The sequence below is a fragment of the Pagrus major genome, chromosome 2 (assembly GCF_040436345.1).
Source record: "Pagrus major chromosome 2, Pma_NU_1.0".
NCBI lineage: Eukaryota > Metazoa > Chordata > Actinopteri > Spariformes > Sparidae > Pagrus > Pagrus major.
This window is the reverse complement of record NC_133216.1, coordinates 31,273,106-31,299,355: the sequence shown is the minus strand read 5'-3', so window position 1 is coordinate 31,299,355 and position 26,250 is coordinate 31,273,106. Positions and strand designations below refer to the sequence as shown.

Below are 26,250 nucleotides of genomic sequence, written 5' to 3'. Positions count from 1 at the left end.
TGTGATGTAACAGAGCTGTACAGTGATTAAAAGCTGTACAGGTTATAATAGTTATCTAGTTAACGTACAGTAGCTTAACGTGGAAGTCATTTTATTGAAGGCGACAGTTGCTCCCGGCGCTAACGTTAGCTGTCCTGTCAGACTTGACGACGAAGGAAACAACGAAGTGTTGTTTTTTTTTTTTATGTCACACGGATGACATTAATGTTCACTGGGGAAACGTCAGTGTTTTTCACCAGGACCGGGACGTGTCTTGTGGACTCGGACGTCTTGTCGAAGGAGACACACATTAAGGACTAACGCCTTCAGATGAACAACAGTTCTGTGTTGACATTTGTGTTGCATCGAGATTTTTATGCTAACATTGACTGCGGACTAGCTCGCTGATGTTTGCTCGTTCAATGGCTTGCTAGATTGTGTATGTTTTAGATAAAAGCAGGTTAAATTATTCAGTGTTACCCAGCAAGGTAACGTTGTTTCGATAGTATTGTTAGCATGTTTGCAGCGACCTGCTATGGGCAGCAGCTATGACGCTAGGTGTAGCCACAGGGTTATGTCACTGTCAGGCTAACAGATAGCTCGGTGTCTGCAGCCGCTTTCAGTCTTTGCATGGTCATGTTCAGCAGGGTTGGCATCATGTAGACTGTCCCTCTGAATAGGTTAGGTGACTGGGGACACGCAGTGTGTTAGTGAGCCTCCTTGGAGAGTAATGCAAAGCTGGATTGCAGCTATCCAACTGGGTCAAAGACTGACAGCTGGCACTGATACAGTTTAGCTCAGGATTGTTGCTAGCCATGCTCAAAGCCGTCGGTTCTGTGTGATATTACAAACATCTAAACCCACTGAGAGGGCATGTGAGTGTGCCATGTCCCGACTGCATCTCTTATTTATGCAATAAGGCACATCAGAACAACAGCCTGTCATGAAATAAATCCGCAGTGCAAGAAGCAGCTTCGCCAGGACTCAGTGGATCATTTACTCCAGGATTATTTTCTGAAAAGGAGAGCAACATTCAAGGCTGTCCATCAGTGCCCAGCATCAGCTGGACCATCAACCCATCGCGATGGAGGCTGTGGGAGATTTTGAGTACAGCAGAAAAGACCTGGTCGGACATGGAGCCTTTGCTGTGGTGTTCAAAGGACGGCACAGGAAGGTAAATAAACAGCTGGCCTGCAATGGTTTCTTCCCCTCTTCTCCATCTTCTCTTGCAGGAAAAAAGGGGGACAAGTAGGCAGATTCATTTGAAAATCTGGGTCAGTCTGTGGCAGTGCATGATGCAGCTCTGCAGCAGCATCTGTGGGCTGTCACCTTTTTTGGGGAGTGATTATATTGCTCTGCTTTTGTGACTAAACATGTAGATCAGTCTGATGTGCTGTACAGTCAAGCTATGAAAGGTGATTTCATGCTGATTTCATCAGCCCCACGGTTGGATAAGTGCGTTTATGCCGTTTGGTTCATTCATGAAAAGGATGAGTCAGGCAGCAGTGAATGACTTGCTGACGTACTGAGGCAGGAGGAAGGATGGGGTGCAGTGTTTTTCCTTTGCCTGTTTAAGGATACAAGCCTCCCTTATGTAAGAGCTGCACAAGGTTCATTCATACCGAAGCACCAAAACCAGAGTCAGAGTCAGATTATTAACATAATGCTCAAAAATGTTGTTAAATGATTATATTTGACCAGGTTGTGGTTTTCCATCTCGGAAGGACACAAGGATGGTGGGTTTGTGACAGATATGCAGAAGATGACATCATGTTGCCCCCCTTTGCTGCTGATTTGAAGCAGATGGTCCTGAATTCCTCAATGAACACCACATTAGAGCCTCCCCACACTTCCTGTTGTGGCATGCACAGAGCTCTCTTAATTTGAATCGATAACTATCTCACAGCCTGGAAACTGAGTTGAATGTAGGCCTGAAAACAATCACCTGGTCATCGCTGGAACATGTGCTCACATGCCTCCCTGCCGTGTCAAAACGGCCCTGGCAAGTGATCAGTGTATTTACGTGATCACTTTAAGTCCTATCATCTCCATGCCATTTAGCCTATATATAGGATTATTTCCATCCCTGAGGAACAGGAAGGTTAGAGCCACCTGCATGCAACAGACGTGATGATTGCTTCATTGCTGTGTCAGATGTTACATATGGGCTCCTGTTGCACTTAATATCACGAAAGTGGACAAAGGCAGAACAATCAGCTAATTGCATTCCCCAGGACATCTGTTTCACTACAAATGCCAAAAAAGAAACAAAATGCTTTAAGGTTCAATAAGTATATAAGTAAAGTCATTTAGTAATTTTATGGCTAATTATTTTGTTATTATTATTATTATTATTATTATTGTTATTATTATATTTTTCACAGATTATTGCAACAGCTTGACCCTCTGCACCTCTGCGAAACATGTAAAACTTTACAGCTCAGATAAGTTGCAACAGTGTCAACATGTTTATCCTGTTTTCCTTAGTTTCCTTAGTAATCAAACATTTTAAAATGATGCTTCAGGGCTGAAACTAATGATAATGTTCACTGTTGAATAATCTGCTGATCATATTTTTGATTATTCAATCGTTTATTTTATAAACTGATGATTACCTTGATTACCCAAATAAGATATAAAGTATGTTGACCCTCCTTTGTTGTCACTGTCTTCTGCTGTCATTCTCATTCTCCCATGGTCTGTCATAATGCCTGCGGCTGGGGTTGGTTGCACTGTTGCTGATGCTAATCTCTCTGTTGCTCACACCTCTATAATCGGCTGTGATTCATAAATGAGATCAGTCATTATTGTGGAAAATGAAAGCCTGCTTCTGTCTTTGCAGCATGACTCTGAGCAGAGGAGAACTGCTTATGCTGCACTGCTTAACTGTGCATTATGTGGTGCACTACAGAGCCAGTATTTTAGTTTGGCCCACCCCCCACGTCCACATTCCCTCGCCCTACATGATGGGCCAGCAGGGTCACTTTTTTTTTTCTATGGGTGTAGTGTCGGCAGCTCAGTCACACTTGGCTGGGCAGGCTGTCACTGAGCTGGGGATGGATGCAGCTCAGTTGGCAGTGTATTATAAACACACGCACACACACACACACACACACACACACACACACACACACACACACACACACACACACACTCATGTCACTCCTGTGCTGGATTCCATGCCAGGCTTTAGGCAGAGTGCACCCGCAGAACAAGAACATCTCCTTTTAACCTAGATTTATTTGGAAAGCATGTCTTCTTATTCATAGAATTCCTTCCTCAGCTTCCTGTTTGACTACTGTCTGTGTGTTTTTCTCAAGGGCATAGGAAGGCTATCTCCTGGGTTTATTTCTGTGTCCTCAGTTGGTGTTTGCTTGTGCAGCACATGTCCGGCGAGCCTCTGAGCTCACGTGAACTCCAGAAGTCTTTTTATACCTGCTCCAGGAGCTCATCTGGAAACATTATCTCAGCCCGGGGAGAAAATAGGTCCCTCTCCCCTCACTTAGCTTTTAGTGTAAGTAGGCTGGCTCCCGTTCTAGCTGTCATCTGAGTGCTTCGTCATTCAGCATGTCATTCAGCGCAATAGGCTGGCCTGACTGTCAGAAACCCAAGTGACCTGGTGTTATTGGGACGGATGAAATTTCCTCCGTCCTTCTAGCCGGCTCTCACACAGTGATGCTGACAATGTAATTTAGGCCAGCAGGCTTGGCTTTTAGCACACACACCTACATAGATTTTGTGTGTACATGTCACATTGTTTAAAAAAATAAAAAATAAAGATTTACTGCAGTAGGGCTGGGTGATGAGGTTAAAATCCAATATCATCATATTAATATATATGTTTTTTGTGTGTGTGTATCTACAGTGAATCATGGCAGGCAAATGCATGCAAAATCATACATAAAATAAGTGTTACACATCAACAAATGTCTAAACAAAACCTTGAGTGGCTTGTTCTGTTTGTTTTAGTTGCACAGTGCTCGGGGTCATTGATTGAACAACAAAATATTGTAAAATGATGCTATGATAGGATTGGGAAGTTCAAATAATGTTCACCAAAAATAAAGATTCCAGAGTTCAACGAAAAATACCATCCTGCCTTCAGGCATTCAACAATAAACAACATAAGATAGAAATTCAGTTTGTTGCAAAGTTCAGTTAAATCTTAAATCTGTCAATAATAGAGATTGAAAGCTCATTTCAATCGATTTTTGATTTAGAATTAAAATTGTGACACCCCTAATTGGGGTGTCACCCCTAATTTTTATATATATATATATATATATATATATATATATATATATATATATATATATATATATATATATATATATATATATATATATATATATATATATATATAGCTTGTGTTACTAGGAGAAATCCATACTGTAAGTGCCAGAGATAATAATTTTCCGTTTCACAGTTTCCTTGATCAGCCTATGACTGAAGACAGCATACAGTCATGATATATGATTAAATTGATGAGTTAATTGACAGAAATTTAACCGGCAGTCATTTTGATAATAACTTTTCGGAGTTATTTTTCAAGCAGAAATGCCAAACTGTCTTCGGTCTCAGCTCCTGCAATGTTATATATGTGGGCCGTTTCCTGCTGAATACATCCCACGAACTGAGACAGCCAGGGTCCACGGGGCTTCCCACCTCGACCAAGCAGTATCCTCAGGAGAAAGCATTACCTAGCTGTATTTACAGACAGGAACAAGTTCATGCAGCTCATTCGGTGATTGTTGAAGGCCAAGTTGAAAAATGTAGGAATTTTCCAGCTTAAGAAGTAAAAAAAAACCCACTTAGAAGTGGGTGGCTGTACTAAAGATTTGTTCATAAGGTCTACTGAATCAAATAGGACTTCTGCCAATCTGGATCTCTATAAAAGAATAGTTCAGGAAGAATATTACATCCATACATCCAAGAATACAATAATTCATCTTTGACTCTAGTGGCGGGGAAATTTTACAGGAATATAGGGACTGAGTTGTTAAAGTTATTTTAAATCTTTCCATCCTGCTCTCTGTGCTCCACAGAAGACAGATTGGGAGGTGGCCATCAAGAGCATTAATAAGAAGAACCTGTCCAAGTCCCAGATCCTTCTTGGCAAGGAAATCAAAATCCTGAAGGTGAGCATGACACTTAATTGCCTCTCACTTATCTCCTCAGTGTACTTAAAGAATGATCTGACATTGACCTTATTTGAGTCTGTACCCTTGACAGGAAGGCGCCTTGACTTCCCAGATAGAAATATCAGTGAACGTGATCAATCAGCTGCTGTGCTGTAGCCTAGCTAACTGCTAATGCATCTGGTGTCTGTTCTGTTTTTATTCAGGAGCTGCAGCATGAAAACATTGTGGCACTTTATGATGTTCAGGTAAGTTTTTCTTTTATCTTTCCTGCATCAAATGGATGTAAGCTTAATGAAGAATTAAGTAACCAGTGACTTTTAGTTTTTAATACCATTTCAGTTTTTATCTCTATTGAGTGTTGTTTGCTTTGTGGGTCAATTAGTGTCAGGCAGACTGATACATCTGAGACCTTGTCTGTTCCACTGTTGAAAAACTTGAATTCAGTCAAATCAATCTACATCCACAAATCTTTTAAGGCTGTCAGGAGGATCAATGTTGCTATTGGCTAGTATTTCAGTTTGCTGCTGAGTAAGGCTCCCCTCTGTCTCTCTGTCGACACAGTTGGCTGATTCTGGGTCGTACCATTGCAGTGGCTCAATCCCATCAGTCCTATTGTCAGGGTTGAGCTGTGTAGCCTCTACAAAGTCAGTCCAAGCACAGCGTCTTCTAAAAGCCTGACAATATAGAGTTTGAGCTAAAATGCCCCATAGTGACAGTTGACCCGCTAAAACATAAAATGTCTCATCAATACAAACCTTGCTGCGATCAGTCGCACCCTGTGTATTCAAGGGCAGAATCTCTGATGTTAACAAGATTTCCAAGCGTATTTCTGAGTGAAACAAACCAGAAACTTTTAATTCAATTAGAGGTGCACTATGTAGTTTTGGAGAAGACAATTTAATCAGAAAGATCGTAATTGACTGATTTGACAAACTAAATAATCAAACTCTTTGTTTTCATGACTGAATAAACTGAATAAACAAACTGACCTTAAATGACAACATAATTTCATACTGTTTTACTTTGCTTATATGTGGCGGACACTGCCACCTTTCTAGCTTCAAACAGTGTTCTGGGACCTTATTTTCCTCTGAGAACCGCTTCTCTATTCGCTAATGGAAAAAATAAATATTTTCTGAATTTCTATTATTACCTAATTGATGTTGTAAATATTGAAAATCTGAGTTTGAATTTCTTATACAAAACTACATAGAGCCCCATAGTCATTTGCCCTGATGAAGTCTGTGAGTGGAACGCTTAGGTGCTGAGCTAATTCATTAGAGTCCAACCTCTCCCTTTTTTGGATTCATGTTTTTTTCATTCCTACAGCAGCACTTCTAAGCCAATCTACTGGCATTTGTTTTTTTCATAGAAATAAACTGTTTGCTTCTGCCCAGTAAATGTACATTACATATGTTGCCATATGTTTGTCTGTAAGCAAAACATATAGCAAAGGATAACACCACTCTGTACTATTCTGGTACTTAAAAAGTAGACCACATTACACCTTTTTGCTGTTCAGACCATCAACGGCTTAATTGACAGTAAATAGTATAGCTGACTGTTTTCCAGCACAGACAATGTTGCTAAACAGCACTTGAATACTGGATTACAGATCATCACTTTATTCAGAATCTCTGGATATTCAGGGCTGCGCAGCAGCTTGTTTTCTCTGTCTGTAAAATTTTAACATTAGCTGATGTTACCTTATCCCTGGCTATCATCAGGGTCAAAATAGATAACATGATATCATCTGCTTCACTTACTGGCAGTTTGTCATTATTACCACAAGTTAATAAGTACATAAAGTAATGATTCGAACAATGATAAATCATGTCTCATATCACAAGTGAGCTTATATGTGTATATATATGTATATATATATATAAAGATAATTTACAGTAGATAAACAGGCTTTAATTTCCCAGAAAAGGGCACCTGCAGTACACAATATTGCTTATAAGCCATGAACTGAACACTTGTAAATTGGCCCTTAGAATCTTTCGGAATATTGCACACAGTGCTCATGTGACTAATGATGACCCACACTGCTTGGCAATAATTGTCAGTCGATCTGCCTGTCATGACATGGCTTCTCATAACAGGCATCCATCAAAAGTGCCTTTCCATGGTTCTCATGCACATTGAGACAGAGAGCTGGATGTGAAACTGCAGTTTCATGCATTTCTAAGAATAGATTTAACAAGACTACATCAGCCAAACAATCCACTTTCAGTGTTTCTGGCCACACTGTGAAGGTGGTGGAAAGTATGAAGTATGATTCAATGGAAAAGAGTGTATTGTATTTAATCTGAAAGGCCATACTGTCAGCACACTGTCACATGAACAGTACACTGTTGAAGCCCATCAACAGTGTACTGTACATTCTGGAGGCAGAATATTAATCTGTACTTTTCAAAGCTTACCATCCTGAGCATTTATCACTGGTCCTGTAGTTTATACTGTTGTAGTGCATTGGTAATGTTATTAGTTCTATACACAGAGATGAGCTGCTTGTTCCTGACTGATGGTGGGTGTTGTGAGAGGCTCTGGTTGCTTTTATGCAGTGGTTTGCAGCCACACAGTTTAAGCAGATGTTTGCAGTTTACCAGATAAACCTTGTTGAGAACGGGAACTCTTTGAATAGCAGCAGTCAACAGTAAGTTATTGGATTCACTTTCTTTTTGTTTCTCACTGTGTGAACACATTATGGCTGAGACTGTGGTTTTGTTGAGAGTTCTGAAAAATCTTCCTGTCTCTTCAAACTGATGCTCTCTTTATATTGTCTGTCACAAAAGTCCTGACCAGCAGATGAAGTAGAAATGAGTGTTTGTTATAATGGCCCAAATTGGCTGTAAAAATCCCTATATTTGAGTGGACCCACATTAAGGACATACACAATTGTGGGGAGTGAGGCAGAAACAGTTGAAGTGATGATAAAGCACTTCCCACATAGTAACGATACTTCCTGTGTTTGCGTAAGCCTCCCGCAGTCCATCCACCTTTTCACTCCTCCACCAATCTCCTGAGCCCTCCATCACTCCTGCTGATGTAAAAACCTCTTCCAGAGGTAGCTGTATTTGTTTATTTGTCTCTCATCAAATCTGATGCTATAGCCGGCCAGCTAGGCCGGCTATCTCCTCATTTGTTTATTCTGTATAAGCACCTCCCATCCCACCCCCAAAACACTAGAATGGCACTCAGTAGAGGGCATACCTCTGTATATATATGTGTGTGTGTGTGTGTGTGTGTATATATATATATATATATATATTGAGATACTGCTGCTGTTTTATTTACTTTTTTTATGTGTTTGCGGTCCCTCGAAGCTCACTTTGTCAACTGTGTGGTTTGAGTTGGTTTGTTTATGGATGGTCTGCCTGCCCTCTGTCACCTCAGCCTCTGTTATGTGTAACATCCACTCGGCTGGTCTAGCAGAGTTTTATGCACAGTGTGTCTCTCTCTGTCTCTTTTTCTCACCAGCTGGCTTTTCTTTCTTCCATCCCCTGCAGTATTAGTCTGTCAGTTGGTCGCCAGTGTAATGGTGTGCATTTCCTCTCTTGGTGACTATCAATGGAGTCTGGTGTGTTGCAGCCTTTTGTTAACCAGGGCGAACTGGCAGCTGCCACTTTTCTTTCCCTTATTTTATTGTTTTCATTCCTTCTTCATTTTGTATATTTAGCTCACTTTTTCCATTCACTTCTTCTTGGATCCCCCATTGGCTTCCTCCCAGCCTCATCAGCTGTTGTTGTTGTTAGACCCATGTGCTACATGATTTGTTTTACCCAACAGAACAGGAAATGTAACCTGAGTATGTTTGTGCGACTGTCTAGTCATGCCTAGCCTCTGTATTTGATTAGAAAGAGCATAGATCTTCACTTGTTACTGTATTTTTTAGACTTTTCTTTTGTAGACACTCAGTTAAATGGCTGCCCATTAAAGATGTCTAACATTTGGACAGCCATGAAACAATCTCAGATAAACAACTGATACAGTCAATGTCTGTGTTAAAAAGGCATGCGTGTTTAAGATGTGTTTGAAAGAGCTGAGGATTAAAACGGTAGAGCACCTGACACCTGCAAACAAGCTGAATTTTTTACCCAGATTTACCAGAAGTCTGCTGATGTTTTTGCCTTTGGCAGGATACAGGTTACCCATTTAAAGTCTGATAATGATGACACATAAACCCAGCCCCTTGGCCTGTCTGATATACAGCTCTGGAAAAAATTAAGAGACCACTGCAAATTTTTCTGAAATCAGCATCTCTACATGTATGACAGCCATTCCATTCCAGTGTCTGTTGAATTCCAACACAAGCACACCTCATTCTACTTAATGAGGTACTGATTAGGTGATCACCTGTATCCAAATCTTATTTAATGAGGAAAAGTAAAAAAAATCACTGCTGTGGTCATCACTATCCTCTTGCAATAGGACCAGCTGAATGGCAAAAACTAGTGCTAGCAGTACCTCAAAAGTAATTGGAATCAAAAAATAACGATTGACCATGCCAAAAGAGTTGAAAAGAAAAGTTTTGAGTGAGGAAAAGAAGGGTTCAATTCTGGCCTGACTGGCAGAGGGATACAGTGAGCGTCAGGTTACTTCCATCCTTAAAATTTCTAAGACGGTGGTTCATAAGAACAAGGTCAAGCAGCAGACAACAAAGCTACAGACCGGCAGAGAGTGAAAATGACTCTCCACTGACTGGGATGACCGTCAACTCATTCGAATGTCACTCAGCAACCGTAGGATGACATCAAGTGACCTACAAAAAGAATGGCAAATGGCAGCTGGGGTGAAGTGCACGGCGAGAATGGTTCGAAACAGGCTCCTAGGGGCTCAAGTCGTGTGAAGCTAGAAAAAGCCCTTCATCAGTGAGAAGCAAAGAAGAGCCAGGCTGAGGTTTGCAAAATACTATAAGGATTGGACGGGAGTAAGGTCATCTTCTCTGATGAGTCCAATTTTCAGCTTTGCCCAACACCTGGTCGTATACTGGTTAGACGGAGACCTGGAGAGGCCTACAAGCCACAGTGTCTCGCACCGACTGTGAAATTTGGTGGAGGATCGGTGATGATCTGGGGGTGCTTCAGCTTCAGCAAGGCTGGAATCAGGCAGATTCGTGTTTGCGAAGGATGCATGAATCAAGCCACTTACAAGGTTATCCTGGAAGAAAACTTGCTTCCTTCTGCTCTGACACTGTTCCCCAACTCTGAGGATTGTTTTTTCCAGCAGGACAATGCTCCATGCCACACAGCTAAGTCAATCAAGGTGTGGATGAAGGACCACCAGATCAAGACCCTGTCATGGCCAGCCCAATCTCTGGACCTGAACCCCATTGAAAACCTCTGGAATGTGATCAAGAGGAAGATGGATGGTCACAAGCCATCAAACAAAGCTGAGCTGCTTGAATTTTTGCGCCAGGAGCATAAAGTCACCCAACAGCAATGTGAAGGACTGGTGGAGAGCATGCCAAGACGCATGAAAGCTGTGATTGACAATCAGGGTTATTCCACCAAATATTGATTTCTGAACTCTTCCTAAGTTAAAACATTAGTATCGTGTTGTTTATAAATGATTATGAACTTGTTTTCTTTGTTTCATTTGAGGTCTGAAAACACATCTACGCATCTTTTTTGTTATTTTGACCATTTGTCGTTTTCTGCAAATAAATGCTCTAAATGACAATATTTTTATTTTGAATTTGGGAGAAATGTTGTCAGTAGTTGATAGAAGAAAACAAAACTGTTCATTTTACTCAAACACATACCTATAAATAGTAACATCAGAGAAACTGATAGTTTTGCAGTGGTCTCTTAATTTTTTCCAGAGTTGTATACACTATGGCTGGTGACTAAAAGGCCTGCTGATAGCTGCTGGGAAAGGGCAAGCCACTGAGTGAATAGGACCCTCATAAAGGGTGATGATGTTGAGAGTGGTAGACCTTTTGATAAGCATGATGCTGCTGATGCAGTGGTTCATGTATGGTTCAGGGCTGCAGGTACTGACACTCAGCTGTAATCATGTCCCTTCGCTGCACCATGAGGTTTACATTTGAATTTTTTAACTGAACTGTCTCATCAACTATTGGATGGATTTCCATTAAATTTGGGACCAGATGATTCTGTTCTCCTCAGGATGTAATGAAATCTATTGCAATAATCAAGTCAAAAAGCCTGACTTGACCTTTGTCTTTTTACCAAATACCTGCAAAATGAATAACATTCCCATTGGCCTAGGCTGTACTTTGTGTTTATCGCCAATTGGCAAAAGTTAGCATGCTAACACGCAAAACTATTGCCGTTTGTCCACTAGCATTTTTGGCCATGTGGAGTCAAACTGAGCCGAGCAGATTGGCTTTTCCATCACCAGTTAAACTGCGCCGAGTTGAGCCATGCTGTGCCGTTTAGGACACACCTACAAGCAGGTATCCCCGTTAAGGTGGAAATGCAAAATCCCAGCTGCACCAAGTCAAACCAAGTAGAGCCAGGCCGGCAGATGTAATGGAAAAACAGCATATGATGGCAATGATAATCATTACACCCTTAAGGCATCTGCATGTTAGCATTGTCATCGAGAGCATGTTAGCATGCTGATATTAGCATTTTACCTCAAACACCACTGTGCTCACACAGACTCACAGAGCTGCTAGTATGGCTGTAGCATCATTTGTAGCAGGATGCCGTTAGACAGATGGCAATATGCAGGAGTAGAAGTTCAACCCAAACAAGCACTGAATTTTCAGGTAGGATTATAACAATAAAAGACGTCATGAAACTGATAAATCTTCAAAGCTGATATGAAAATATAAAAGATATTTGAATTTATATGAAGATGATTTTTAAGTGCTGTGATTTATTTATTTATTTTTAAAGGTTTTTCAGTGTTGGTTGTATTTGCAACAGTTTTTCAGCTCTAGTATATTGTTTAACCTTAAATCCAATCCTAAATGCTACCTCACACTATAATTTAACTACCCAAGCTCACACCACAACTAACTATGTTTCTGTTCACTCTGCCCCTGGTACTTGTGTATACTAGCACCATATAGACTAAACTGCATTGTAGTGGTCTGAAAACTAAATAAACTCTGAGTAGAAGTGCTTATGTTCTTTTGTATGTTTGATTTAGTTTCACAATGGATGTATTCATTCACTCAGCATCACATTGTGACATAATGCGTTAACACCCCATAGTTCTACCTCAGCACTTCTTGTGTTCTTTGTTGAATGCACACAAGGAAACAATCAGTTGTTTCTCAGAAATTCTTAGCACTGCAGATTTTCAGTGTATCTAGGATCAATGACTTAACATCGGGAATCAGAGTTATACGTAAAATGTAAGTCAATGTAATTAGACGAATGTGTCATTGAATTAGTTGTTTCCAGGAGAATATATAATGAGAAGGTTAAAACATTCAAAAGATTTTAAAATATCTTTAATGCTGCTTTATACATGTACATACACTTGTATAGCCTGTGTCAGCTTTTGTGAATGCAGTAAACCTCAGGCTGTGATTGGATAAAGAGGTACCAGTTACCTTCCTGCCTCTCAGAATAGCTGTGCATTGACAAAAGACTGCAGGGCTGGATGTGGGAGTATGTGCACCCATGACAGATTGCAGGTCCTTATTCCTGGTGTAGTTTGGAGGAGCTCTGCTCACTTGCTGCTTTTAATGACAGTCTTAAGCACACAGCTGAGCAGCTCCCCGTCCTCCTTCAAGGAGCTGTTAATGTTAAGCAAGCTGCAGCAGTGTGAAGTAGATGGGTCTAATTATAAGGTGTCCTGTGTCAGGGCCCTGTGGCTCCCTCTCTCTCCTCTCTCTCACTCATTCTGCACACTGCAGCTTTGTTGTTTGGATTTTTGTGAGGTGGTAACAGAGAGACTATGAGTAGCCCGCGACACATGCTGTTAATTACAATGTAACTGCATGATTTACAGTGTTTTTATTTGGGTTTTTACCTAGTTAAGATAAAAATTGCAGTTTTTTTTAAACTCAGGGTCCACTCACAAATGTTCTCTGGGGCTTTCAGGGTTCAGGGTAATTGATCTGTCATTACACAACACAGGGTTGCATAACGAAATAAAAGTTTGTACGTCCTCCATACTACACAAACAAAGAACATATATTCAGCAATTTTGGCTATAAACATATACACCCAGGGTGAATGTGAATGGTATCTTCATATTAAAAGTTCAACATCTATAAAACAGTGTCCATCAGCTTTGACTGTTTGAGCACCAAGCATCAATGACGTGAACACGTCTCAGTGGATGTGTTAGTTTTCATGGAGACAGCTCTTTGACAACTTAGCAAACTCAATTTGCACATTACTTGTCATAGAGTAGGTAGACAGTGTAATCTAAAAAACATTTTAATGAGCATGAAGGTTAGTTCTTGACTTTGGAAATGGTACTTTGACAAAATTGTCTTGATTCACGGCCCATCTACTAGCTTCTTTCACATTATTCAACCATACTGTATCTCATGGTTGAAGTCTCCTAGTGAGTTAACGCTGTTGACTGAGGAAGACTGTGAGATGCAGTTGAAACCTTCAGAAAAAGCTAGTAAGTGAACTTTGAGTAGATCCAATTATTTATTCAAACTACTGTTTTCAAGGGCAATAATTAACATTCATGTGCCTCAAATTACTGTAGAATTAAGCCTGCCATTTAATTTTTAAATGAGGTGGCATGTTGTAGGTAATGTAGTATCCATCACTTATTTGCACTGTCATTGACACAAACAAAAAAAAATGAATAAATTGTGGAGACAAAAGTTTGTGCCAGTGTAAACAGAGGAAGGGGGGTTGGAGGTTTGTTTAGGAAATGTTAGTTTGTGAGCCAATCTTCACAAGAGTTGATGTTCCCGCTAAGGTACATTGTGTTCTAGCCTGGAGAGAGGCCCCCAGCCTGTGTGTGTGTGTCCTGATTATACAAGGTACTGGGGACTGACATGAAGTGGGCAGAAAGAGAAAAGGGGCAGCACATGTTCTTGGATACATTCAGGGGGGGTTTTTTGGAGCTCGGTGAGATTTCCTAGAAAACGTGCAGTATGAACCTCTGTGGCGTCCGTCCACATTCCTTTACAGAACTTTGCTTTCCAGACATTTAACTGGATGAGACAGGAGCTCAGAGGAAAAAACTGTTACCGCTCACTGAGGCACTGAAACACACACGCATGCACGCACGCACGCACGCGCACACACAATCATCTGGTATGAACATGTATTTAGTGGTTAACATGTTTGATCAGCACATAAGCATGTGCAAACACACTCGCATGATCTTCAGTACACGTGTTTCTCTTGCATGGCAGATGTTTCTTAAGGACCATAAAACAACTCTGGCTCTTAAAGCTTTAAATACAGATGAAATGATAACATTAACATTTCTGTCTTCACTGTCTTGGTGCTGCATGTGAAAATATATTAATGCTGTTTCTCATTACATGACCTGACTTCTGGCTTGCAAGTGCACTTTTATGAGATGTCATGCTCCTTTCCATGCATCACTTAATCAGTAGAGTGTGGCCATACTCAGCAGATCTATGTCATAACAAATTATACATTTGCAAAATAACAAACATCCTCCCCACTTTACCCAACAAGCAATCCTGACCTTCTGTCCTCAGCACATAATTAGTGTTTTTCTGCTGCTGGCACTGACAGTCATCTGTCATTGTGTGCTGCTGTTATGTCAAAGCATAGACTTTACTCCCAAATGACACCAGTTTACTCAGAATTCCTCGGATTACGCTTGTCGCTTGCGTGACAAAAGCACGGCAGCTCTAAACAAATGCTTAACCTCCCCCCTCCCCAGTGTACACGCACACGCACTCACAAACCCTCCTCCCCACCGCCAACCTCTCCAGTTTAGCTATATCCCATCCCCCATATTGTTACATAACCTTGCCCTCCTGGAGTTGGATTGTGACGCAATAACTGAAGGACTAACTAGACCCAGTGTTGATTTGGCTCTCACTGACTCTTGGCAGTCTGGAGTATTTTTGTGTTTGTGTGTTGTCAGTGCCTGTGTATTGTGTTGTCAGTTTTCATATCTGAGATAATAAAATCCTTTCATCCATTGGTCGAGCCTGTGATTTGGTTGCTTGCGAAACAGCTTCCAAGAAGTGTGACAGGGTTATGATGAAAGAGGCACTATTTATATCATAGTTTGTTTTGGAATTGAAGGGAACATTTTGGAGCCCAGCCCTGATCTGGTAGCTAGCCATCAATGTCCGAAGTCCACCGATTTTTATTTCACATGCTGCTAATGTGTGAACAGTACCTTCTAGAAAACATTTGCTCTTGTAAACAGTTTGAGGGGTTGTCCCTTTCATAACTGTTAGCTGCTACCTCCTCCAAGTCCTCACAAACAAAGGCTGCCCTATGTTCTGCTGTCACCACCTGCCTCTTGAAATTCATCTCACTTCTCGGCAATTAGGCAACAAACCAAACTGAGGCAACTGCAGCTGCCAGAGACGACAACACGTCAAAGTACAAAAACACACACTCAATAAAATAGATGTTCTCTAGGCAGCAGCTTTTCTTAGAAGTACTCTGTCTCTGCTGTTAGTTGGTATCAGTTTTCTCTGACGTTGGTTAGTGGACACTCTGATGTGTGATTGTGTAAGAGTGTTCTTTGGTGACAATGGCAAGTCATCACCAGCATCTACTTCTGTGTGTGACTTATGTTTTCTATTGAGACAGTGACGTATCAGTTACCCTCGCTCCTATGACCCCTTGGTGACTCTCCCAACACTTTACCCCCATCCCCCCTCTTCTCCAGACTGTGCTGCAGAATACATCCTCATTATGTAATCCCCCATAGCCCCCCTAACGCACACACATATTCTCACAGACATACAGTCAGAATGAATACTGGTAGCCCATCCCCCACCACCACCTGCCCCAGTTGGAGAAAACACTGTGTGGGATTGGAAAAGACTGAGCTACTTACCAACCAACCAAACAAGCCCATTAGCCTGGGGTCATACTGCACTTCAGTTGACTTGCATGGTTGCTCAGCGATGTAGCCTGTGGTCAGTCACCTGTTATTTGTTTATATGTAGAATGATTTAAAAAATACTGGATTACTTATTTTTTGTGTACTGCTAGTTAAAAATGCTAATGAAGTTGATTTCCATCTCACCTCACTATGATTCATTCCCGTTCATTCCATGTACAAGCAGATTACTCGGCAAACAAAATATGTATTTTTCTCAGCCATTAATGTATATGGTAGGCCCAAGCAGTATATTAATATTGATAGAATTCAATCCCTAACCTATTAACTTGCTCTATATTAACCACCATCTGCAATGAGCAAGGTACAGTGTTTTATGTAAATACCAATGATAAGTTTGATAATACCACAATAATACGTTAATGTTTTATATATAAGATGTGTATACATAAGATGGTTTGGCATTATGCTGTATCTTCATGGCTCTGTAAGAGCACAGTCACAGAACTGGTTCCCAAACTAGAGTTGATTTCCTAACAGTATAGTTAAAAATTATTCCAGAGTCAAAGGCTGAATCATAAAAACCCTTGTTTTATACACCCATTAGCCTAAATCCCCAACAATATTCAGTTTCCTGTCATTATGTGAAAGTTAAAAGCAGCAAATCCTCTTATTTGACAAACTGGAACATGGGAAGATGTATCATTTTTCCTTAGAAAAATGACTTACAAGTTTTAGTGTTCATCATATGGTAGCAGATTTTCTGTTAACTGACTACTCAACCAAATATTTCAGTCCTGAAGTAGATCACATAACATTACTTTTGTAAAGCGGCAACTTTTGTGGCAATGTGACTTTCATGAAAAGGGTCAGACTATCAAAAGTTATAAATCAATAGATAGTTGGCCCATTTGCAACTCAGGAGCTTTTTTAAGAACATAGGAACCTTTTGGTAACTCAGGTACCTTAGCTGTGTTTTGACCGGAGGTAAATGTGTCTACATTTTGCCTCCAAATGTCCCTCCATGCGGGTTAGCAATTTCCAATACTCCTTACTTGTCTAAAAAGACAACATGTAACAACATAACGTGTGTTGATGATTTCTTATGTGGTGGAAACTGACACTCATGTAAAATTCTCTTTTGGATGATCCCATCAGTATTTAAAACTTACACAGTATGTATCTAAAGGACATTTCCTCAAATCTTGATTATTTTTACAATTGATTTTTAGCTCGGTCTATTAGTTTAAGTTGTGGCTGTGCATCATAGAGAACTTGAACTATTATCTGTCATAAACATCAAGTAACATTTTCATGACACAAAAATACATGTTCAGAGACAGCACGGTTGTCAAAAATAGTTGCATGTGCTCAGGCTCTTGATTTTTTTCCAGTAGCTGTTTTCTCATGGCTGTGTGCTTAGCTGACAGCTGCTTCAGGATAAATGGCTTCTGTAACTGATTCTATGTCTCCTCTCTTCTAGGAAACACCCAACTCCGTTTTCCTGGTCATGGAGGTAAGTCCAGAAACGTGACTGTCTGGATATTGCATGAGGCAGAACTCTTATGCTCTTCTCATGTGTTGTCACTCGTGTTGGGAAAAGTTTGTTTTTGATGTAATTGGTGACTTTGTTTCTTGATCTAAAATCTTAACACCACCTTTCTATATTAAAATCACCATAAGTGACGACATAAATTATTGTAAATGTATCCATTACCACAAAAAAGTACTCTAAGCATTTATTGGTTTACTCCCAACACTGGCTGTCAGCATGTGCTCTCTTTTGGCAGGGTTCACCGCTGTCGTTCCCTGTCAGTCTTCTCTCTTGCCTTTCCCTCTCCTGTTTTCTTCCACAATGTGTCTTAAGTTTCCTCTCCTAACTTGCTGACAACCCTACTCTCGGCATCCAGCCCAATTTTCTCTACTTATTTCACAACACTCAGCTGGCTGCAGGGTAGAAAACAAACCATGACTCCACCTCAAGTTACTCTCTGAAAATACACCCCTCAGATTTCTAGGAATCATATTCCCCGAAAGTCGTTGCTTGAAATCTTGTTTTGGTTCATGTTTAGCCAGCTCTGCAGTATACTCCATTAACAATCCTTGAACAGGTTTAATTAATTTGAGGGTATCTACAATACAGTTTTCAGAGTTTAGGGTATTTGTTTCTTTTTTAGAAAAACATTTTCAGCTATCAAATGGTTTAAGGAATATTGTGAGAGTCATGCCCTTGTTGCACTTAAGAGTGTGAATCTCAGTCTGAGTAAATCAATGCTGATGCCTTATGTTTTGCTGAGCATGACAAAGCTTGCTTTACTCAAACATTGGTGAAAGTATCAGATGAAAGTGTTATGAAGAGATGAATGCACTGATCCAGGTGTGATCCAAATGAAAAGAATACTGTGCCCTTTGAACACCAGTCTAGAGGTAAACAACACAATTTCTGGGAACAACGTTTGAAGGGAAGGAAGATTTCTGTGTGTAGCTAACTGTCTTTAAATTCTATTCTATTATCCAAGTGTTAATTGGTTTTAATATGTAGGTGAAGTAGTACCAGCAGTTGGAAGCAGATCAGCCGAAGGCATTATTAAATGTAGCTGTATGACAAGCAAACAATAGGGAGTTTTTTTGCTCGTGTGATTGACAAAGGGAGGAATGTCATGTTTTGTGGATAATGTTGAAACCAGAATTATTGAGTATCGAAGTGTCTTGATCCTAGTGGTGTCTAGCAACTCTTCCCAAATGTTTTGTTGTTTCAGGCTTCTCTAATCGTGTCCATTACTAGCAGAAAGCTTACAAATCCATAGATGGGTGGCAAATTAAAGATAGAACCTTAATAAATTAGTTTAGAAACATAAAGTACATGAAGTTCACCTCAAAATCAAAGACCAGGGTGAAGCAAGCAGGTTATACTGAGGATTCCTTTGCAGTGGAAGTGGACTAGGGTTGGGCAACAACTACTGAATAAGTACATGACGATGTCCACAGTGAAATGTCACGACAGACGATGAGCGTTTTTGTGGGTGGGTGGTTATGTTGTGTTTCTGTACCTAAGGTCAGCAGTTAACCTACCGCACCAACCTCATCCGTCTCTTCTTGTCCTGTCTCTTGAGAACTCACTGCTCTGTAGCAGAGGTTGTTGGCACAGATAATGCTACAGTTGTTCAGCAGATTAATTGATGCCTGCCATTATCTGGGCTAGGATTTGAACACTCATGCACACACACGCACACACACACACAATCTAAATGTGCTTCTCAGCTTGGCATTGTTGAACCTGAATGTAATTGTTGCTGATAGTAACTGTTTGTCTCATCACACACAGTACTGTAATGGAGGTGATCTTGCCGACTATCTGCAAGGTAAGCATCACACTAATCTGTGTGACACACACACACACACACACACACACACACACACACACACACACACACACACACACACACACACACACACAGGTCATCAAAACAAAGTTACTATTGCCAGGGGAAGAAAGCCCTGTGACTGCTGCAGTCACGTGGCTTTCCCTATTATGAGTGTAGGTGTGGGAATGTATGCATGTGATTATGCATTTATTATCTGTGTGTGATGGATGGTTTGTGGAATAATGTGAGTCTGTATCATGTGGGGTTGTCGGTCCTCATGTTTTTTACGCAAGTGTTGTGTGTGTGCATATGTGTGTGTGCTCATGTGTGTGCATATGTGTGTGTGTGGGAATCACTACAGCTTTGTACAAAGGGTTCCTAGTTCAGAGCCAGTCAGCACAGTGTTTATGCCATTGTGAGTTTATAGCAAAGGTCAGCATTTCTGCTCAAGTCATTTTGAGATGAAATGATACATAAAGGACAGTGAAGACGATGTTCGAAAGTTCAGCTGGATGGTGTGTTCGTCACCAATGATGCAGTGTCCTGGGTTTGTCACTGAAATTGGAATATGTAGTAGATTCCATCAGAAATGTAGCATGTTAACACTAGTACAAAACAGATAAAAGACACACTCACTCCCAGTAATGGCGCCCGATACTTTCCTGTCTCCACCACTAGTTTCGCATTACCGCTGGCACGTAGCCATCTTTATGTTGTCAGTGACATCATGGGCGCGAGATGTTTCACTCTCTGAAGCTGCAATTGAGAACCAGAATGTCGAGTCTTATATTAATGTTTTTGCAGTGTAGATAACAGGAAGAGTTAAATCCACACCCTCATGATCATGGAAGTGAAAGACATCTCTTAAACACTTGTAAGCAGTCTTTTATTAAATTACCAAAATGACTGAAATACTTGCTGTTTGTAAACTTGTAGTTTAGTGATGCCATCTAAGCAACTCATCATTGCCTATTGTTGTTGATAAATACCTGTTGCAAATAAGCTCCAAGGTTCATTGTTGTTAACCTGAGAAATAGAGTTTGATTTAATGTCCACTTACTACAGCCCTTCTTATGTGATTAGATGAATGAAAGCTCTGGGGCATGAATGTGTTACAAAGACCTGGATACAGTGGTGCCGCTTAGCCAGTGGCCACTTGCGGTGTTGTAGCCAAAAAAAACCCACAGCCTTTAGAGCGCCATTTTAAAAAAAGACCTTTGTAAAACTGTTGACAGGACACCTCAAACTGCAAACTAAGCCAATTGTGACTCTTTCTATTCATAATTTTTTGGGCGTGGCCAGCAGGAGAAAAACTACTGTGCATAGTCAGTAGGTTGCATAATCAGGAAGTCAACCTAGAGGCTAGGAGCTTTTTATGGGGCATGCGCACTCAGTGGACTTTAAGTAAAAATAAATATTGTTAAGTTTTTATCATTGGTGTACAATCGCTATTCCTCATGCACTAGCTGAACATACATCATCTAAATGTCCGTGTTCTTTAATGCACATCCTTCATTTGGATACTAAACTTCTTCCTGAAAGCTTCAGGCTATCTGTTACCCAGTATCTTCTCACAGAATTTGAGTTTCAGATTGGTTATCTTACCCCATTTAATGTGGATGTTGAGTGTCCAAAGAGAGTCAAAAACTCACTGTACATTCATGATGTGTTATTATAGTTGCTGTAAACAGTTTCACAGAGTTAAAATCAGCTTCTGGAATCTCAAATCCATCCAAATGAATGGCAGTTTGCCAATACATCAGTCAGATAAGCGAAAGGTGTTTACACCTCTCTTCCATAGAAACACTGATTGTGTGGTTGGAACAGCCTCCTTATCACTGTACTTTTGCATAATGTACCTGCCCCACATGAGCACATTTGCAGTTTACAGAATGGGTCATGGTCAGACCCATCGGTGACAGGATGGCCCAGGAGCCTCTGCTTGAGTAACATTGGTGGTTATGAAATGAAACCTGTGGGATCATAGAGGTTTATTGTTCAGTGTTGCAGTGCACTGTACCCACCTGGATGCCGTCTTGATCTCGTCAGTCATTTTGACTCTGGAAGGCTGTGTTTACTTCAAGGCTGTGAGCACTGTGTAGGTAACGATCATCTTATATAACAGGATGTCACTAGTGAATGACTGTACTACTTACACAACTTTTCCATGTTAGAAGTCGTTCCACTATGGTGGGCAGTGAGCAACTAACCCCCCAAATCCTAGATTAATGATGATAAGCTTACGAGTTTGATCTATGCCTACACTGTAATCACAATGGCTTGATGAAGAGAGAGAGAAGGAGAAAGAATGAGAGGGAGAGAGGAATCCTCTTAGTCTCACATCGGATTAGGCTTATTTAACTACCACCAGGGAAAAGGACCTTCACTGCCTCAATTTACACTATTTACTGTAGGATTATTACTATAATAATGCTTATTATTAGCTTTAATCAAGTGAGGCTGAAGGGCACTTTTTGTGAATTTAAGAGCAGCCGCATTGCAAAATTATGTTAATGAATGTTTTTTAAATTGTATTTAAATCTTGACTCTGCATCATGTGAGTGCAGACCAAGGAAACTCGTCATTAATGTTCTCCATTAGCCAACAAAGCATCTAATGAGATCAATAGGCCAGCCTTATGATACTTGTTAAACGGAGTCTTCTTAAAGGATTATTTACACCCATGTTTTTTTCCTTGCTATGTTTTTTGGAACATTACCAGCATATATCAATATCAATCAGCGTAATAGTGTGAAACCATCAGCTTGATCGTTTACGCGCATGACACTTCCAGTGCATCTTTGTGTTTGCATGCACAAGACTAACAACATGGGGACCCACTAATAAAAACCAGTTCGTTAGTGCAACAAGAGGTCACAAACTTCATAGAATACGTATAAGAATATTACCTCATCGCTGGTTTTGAGCATCAACTAATGTACACTGACACAGCACAGTTTTGATTTAAAACCTTGGTAATTGACATTTCTTTTTACTTTTCTCTAGCCAAGGGGACGCTGAGAGAAGACACACTGAGAGTTTTTCTCCAGCAAATTGCTGCTGCCATGCGCATCCTCAACAGCAAGGGAATCATCCACCGTGACCTGAAACCCCAGAACATCCTGCTGTCGTATGTGGGACGCAAGAAGTCCAACATCAGTGGCATCCGCATCAAAATAGGTGACTGAATTAGATGAAGTACCACAGGTTTTCTGAAACTTTTCAGGTAAAAGACGACCCTGGTAGGGGTTGTCTTTAAGCAACTTACATGTGGATTATATGTAGGTTATTTCCCACCTTTTGACTGTTTATCAGGCTGTAACTCTGTCAGGTTGTCATGTTGCCGAAATAATTAATAAGAGCATCTATTGAATCCACATTTGTAGTTACAGTATAACAAAATCACAAATTACAAAATCATGTGACCTGCAGTGTATTACTTTTCTTTAGAAACAGAATGAAAGGCAAAAATTGCAGTGGGCATGGAAGAGATACGTTTTGTTTTTTTTGCCATAATTTGTGTAAATAACCTTGAATTTCCAACAAAAAGCCACTATATCAACACTCAGGCACTCTTATTTTGGTAGCTAGAGTTTTGCACTTGATACATTTCTGATAACACTGATGGTGTTTTCCATCACTGGCTTGGTTCTGTCTTGATTGCACGACTGTTTTATGCATGTGTCATTGTTCCCAGTGTTTGCCTCCCAGGCATCCTCCACAGTCCAACAATAGTGGTCTGTGTTACTAGTCATAATAACACATGTGTACTGACTGGTTTGTTTCGCGCTTCTGTCCTGCAGCTGACTTTGGCTTCGCACGGTACCTCCAGAGCAACATGATGGCAGCCACACTATGTGGGTCACCCATGTACATGGTTAGTGTGTTTTACTGTGTATGTTTTGTGTGTGTGTCTAGAATTGCAGCTGACCTTTCAGTTTTCTTAGCAGTTTGTTGCAAAACTCTCCCTGCTCTGGATCTTTACTGGTGACCTCTCCTCCCTCAGGCCCCAGAGGTCATCATGTCCCAGAACTACGATGCCAAGGCGGACCTGTGGAGCATAGGGACAGTCATCTACCAGTGTCTGGTCGGCAAGCCACCGTTTCAGGTTAATACTGTGCACAACAAACTGCTAACAAATGTGTTTGTAGATGTCTGTGTCCACATCTAAGTTCTACATTAATATTTTCAGGCCAATAGTCCCCAAGACCTGAGGATGTTCTATGAGAAGAACAAGAATCTGCAACCCATGTAAGGCACTTAACCTTCTGTCTTTTGTTGTAAGGCTCTATGGTAGGTCTGGGCTGTATATTGATATTATATCATTGCCATAATATGAGACTATATATCATTGTAGATTTGGATTATGTCATGATACGACCTAAGTGATTTTTCCTGGTTTTAAAGGCTCATTACAGTAAAGTAATTTCATTTCCTGAATTTACCAGACTGTCCTACTTATACTAATACTTGCCTTTACCCACTTAATCATTATATCCACATTACTGATGAATATTGATAATAAATCTGTGTTGATATTTTGTAAAAGTACCAATAATCATCACATGTCACAATATTGATATAGAGGTGTTTGGTTTAAAAATATTGTGGTATTTGATTTTGTCACCTAGTCCGAGCATTCACAAACTGCTTTTGATGAGATTTCACAAATATCGAGATAAACTTTATATTGTGTGTTGAAATATTGCAATATTATATTAAGGCCGTATTCTATGGATGGTAATGTAGGTCATTTGAGCCACCACCAGACTGAAATTTCTCAATAACTGCTAATTTATTGGCACAATATACTATACAGAATATTCACGACTCCTAGACAGCATAACCTGCTGATTTGGGTGGAATTATCGTTCCACCAGCAGGAGCACTTCTTTTGTGTGTTTTTTAGTGAAATATCTCTAACTATTGGATAAATTGTCATATTTGGTGCACACAGTCATGTTTGCCTCAGGATGAACTGTAATCTCAAAGCAGCTCACAGTAGTGGCAGACATCACAAACATGACTGCTGCACACCCCTTGCTGAGTTGGATGGCAAAGTTGATAGCGCCTCCTCAGTTCTTGGCTGATTAGTTGTGCTTGCTGTAGGAGTTACTCTTTATGGTTGCAGATGTTAACTTCAGGTGAAAACTGTTAGGTAGATTAAGTTTTCAACTTTTATTTTCTAGCCAAGTCTGGAAAATCAATTATCAACACAAACTGCAAACTTCTGATTATGTTCTCTCACTGCATCGATGCAGAATCTGTCCGCATTGCGATGCAACCCATAATCGAAAAATTTCCATACCATATTAACTGTAGACTCTCTATATACATCACAGTGCTACAGTTTACCTGGCATTCATCGCTTCATTTGCCTCATCCTCTACACTGAGGTCATACAGTCTGACAAAGATTGCAACCAAAACTTTAAATGATCCACCTTGCACAGTGTGACATGCATTGAACTTGTAAGAGTATGGTCTCGACCTGCTCAAATTGGAATATGCCTATATGTCTATAGGCATAGAAACAAGGTATTAATGTTCCTTTAATCTTGTTACCTAGCATCCCAAGGGAGACATCTCCACAGCTTAGTGACCTTTTGCTTGGACTGCTGCAGAGGAATCAGAAAGACAGGATGGACTTTGGTGAGTGGTGACATAATAAAAATGTCTTTAAGCATTAATTGATAAATGTATTGTTTACATTTGGTTTTAAATACGTTCAGGTCTTGATATTTGTAAAAATCTGTTCTGTCCCTCTAATCCTTCACTCTGCAGACACGTTTTTCAGCCATCCTTTCCTGGAGCCGTCATCCACAATCAAAAAATGTAAGCACAAACCCAAGTTCTTCCCAAGTAACTTACTGTGCTACACTTTCACATCAACTAACTTTGAAACATGATTAATCTTGTGTTTATTCCCCTTAGCATGTCCAGTGCCGGTCCCCAGCACCTCCAATGCAGTGACGGACAGTTCCTGTGGCAGCTCCCCATGCATCCGCTACAACTCTCCTCCTGTGAGTTTGATATTACTTTCTAAATCCTCATTCAGAGGGGATTACACTGAGTAAAGGTAATAAAATATTAACCATGCCTCCCTGTTGTACTTCTATTGTGCCTGCTTACTTCTTCCAGCATTAACAGTGGCTGAAAAGTTAAATATGGTGTCCAGAAAGTTTTAAATACACATACCAACATAGAAAAAAAATATTTCCCTTTTAGAAAATGTTTACCAGCCTGTTTACTTATGTACTATTATCATAAATGCTGCTAGTTTTAGTGCATCCGGTTACACTGCTAGTTAGAACAATCTCTTTGCACAGTGGCACATCTTGTCTCACCGCAGCAGTGGGAACGCAGGGCTAGTCAATTTCCCAGGATGTCAGTTCTCTCTATTACAATGTGATTACATTAGTTTGACAGTCAGCACTGCCTGGAAGCCTTAATTGCATAATTCAGGAGGCACACTACAACTTAATCCTCCTCTCTGTCTGTGAACACAGTCTCTCCCAGACATGCAGACATTGGCAGAAGATGGTCTGTCATCCCCTCCGCTCGGTCCGCCCAACTTCCTGCAGCTGTCCAAAGAGTCTGCAGGAAGCACCAGCAGTAAGAACTCGTCCTGTGACACTGATGACTTTGTCCTGGTTCCTCACATCTCTACTGATAGCTGTAAGTGCACACACACTGCACATACATATACAACAACTGTAATTCCCCCCTTGTGTTAACCACTGAACAAGTCTGTTGCTTCCACATCGGCTGTGCTCTGTAGCTCAGGGTGTGCTTTGTGCT

General features: G+C 40.5%; 1 protein-coding gene across 1 annotated transcript in view; it reads left to right on the top strand.

The window, feature by feature from the left end:
• ulk2 (unc-51 like autophagy activating kinase 2) overlaps positions 1–26,250 on the top strand; it is a 42,260-nt gene continuing 16,010 nt past the window's right edge. The window contains exons 1-13 of the mRNA XM_073480354.1: positions 1–1,153; positions 5,025–5,117; positions 5,324–5,365; positions 17,569–17,601; positions 19,411–19,447; positions 22,457–22,630; positions 23,254–23,327; positions 23,457–23,558; positions 23,643–23,701; positions 25,019–25,101; positions 25,234–25,284; positions 25,384–25,472; positions 25,959–26,127. Of these exons, the coding sequence (XP_073336455.1) occupies positions 1,064–1,153; positions 5,025–5,117; positions 5,324–5,365; positions 17,569–17,601; positions 19,411–19,447; positions 22,457–22,630; positions 23,254–23,327; positions 23,457–23,558; positions 23,643–23,701; positions 25,019–25,101; positions 25,234–25,284; positions 25,384–25,472; positions 25,959–26,127 (1,096 nt within the window). The 5' untranslated portion in view covers positions 1–1,063. The remainder of the gene's footprint in view (positions 1,154–5,024; positions 5,118–5,323; positions 5,366–17,568; positions 17,602–19,410; positions 19,448–22,456; positions 22,631–23,253; positions 23,328–23,456; positions 23,559–23,642; positions 23,702–25,018; positions 25,102–25,233; positions 25,285–25,383; positions 25,473–25,958; positions 26,128–26,250) is intronic.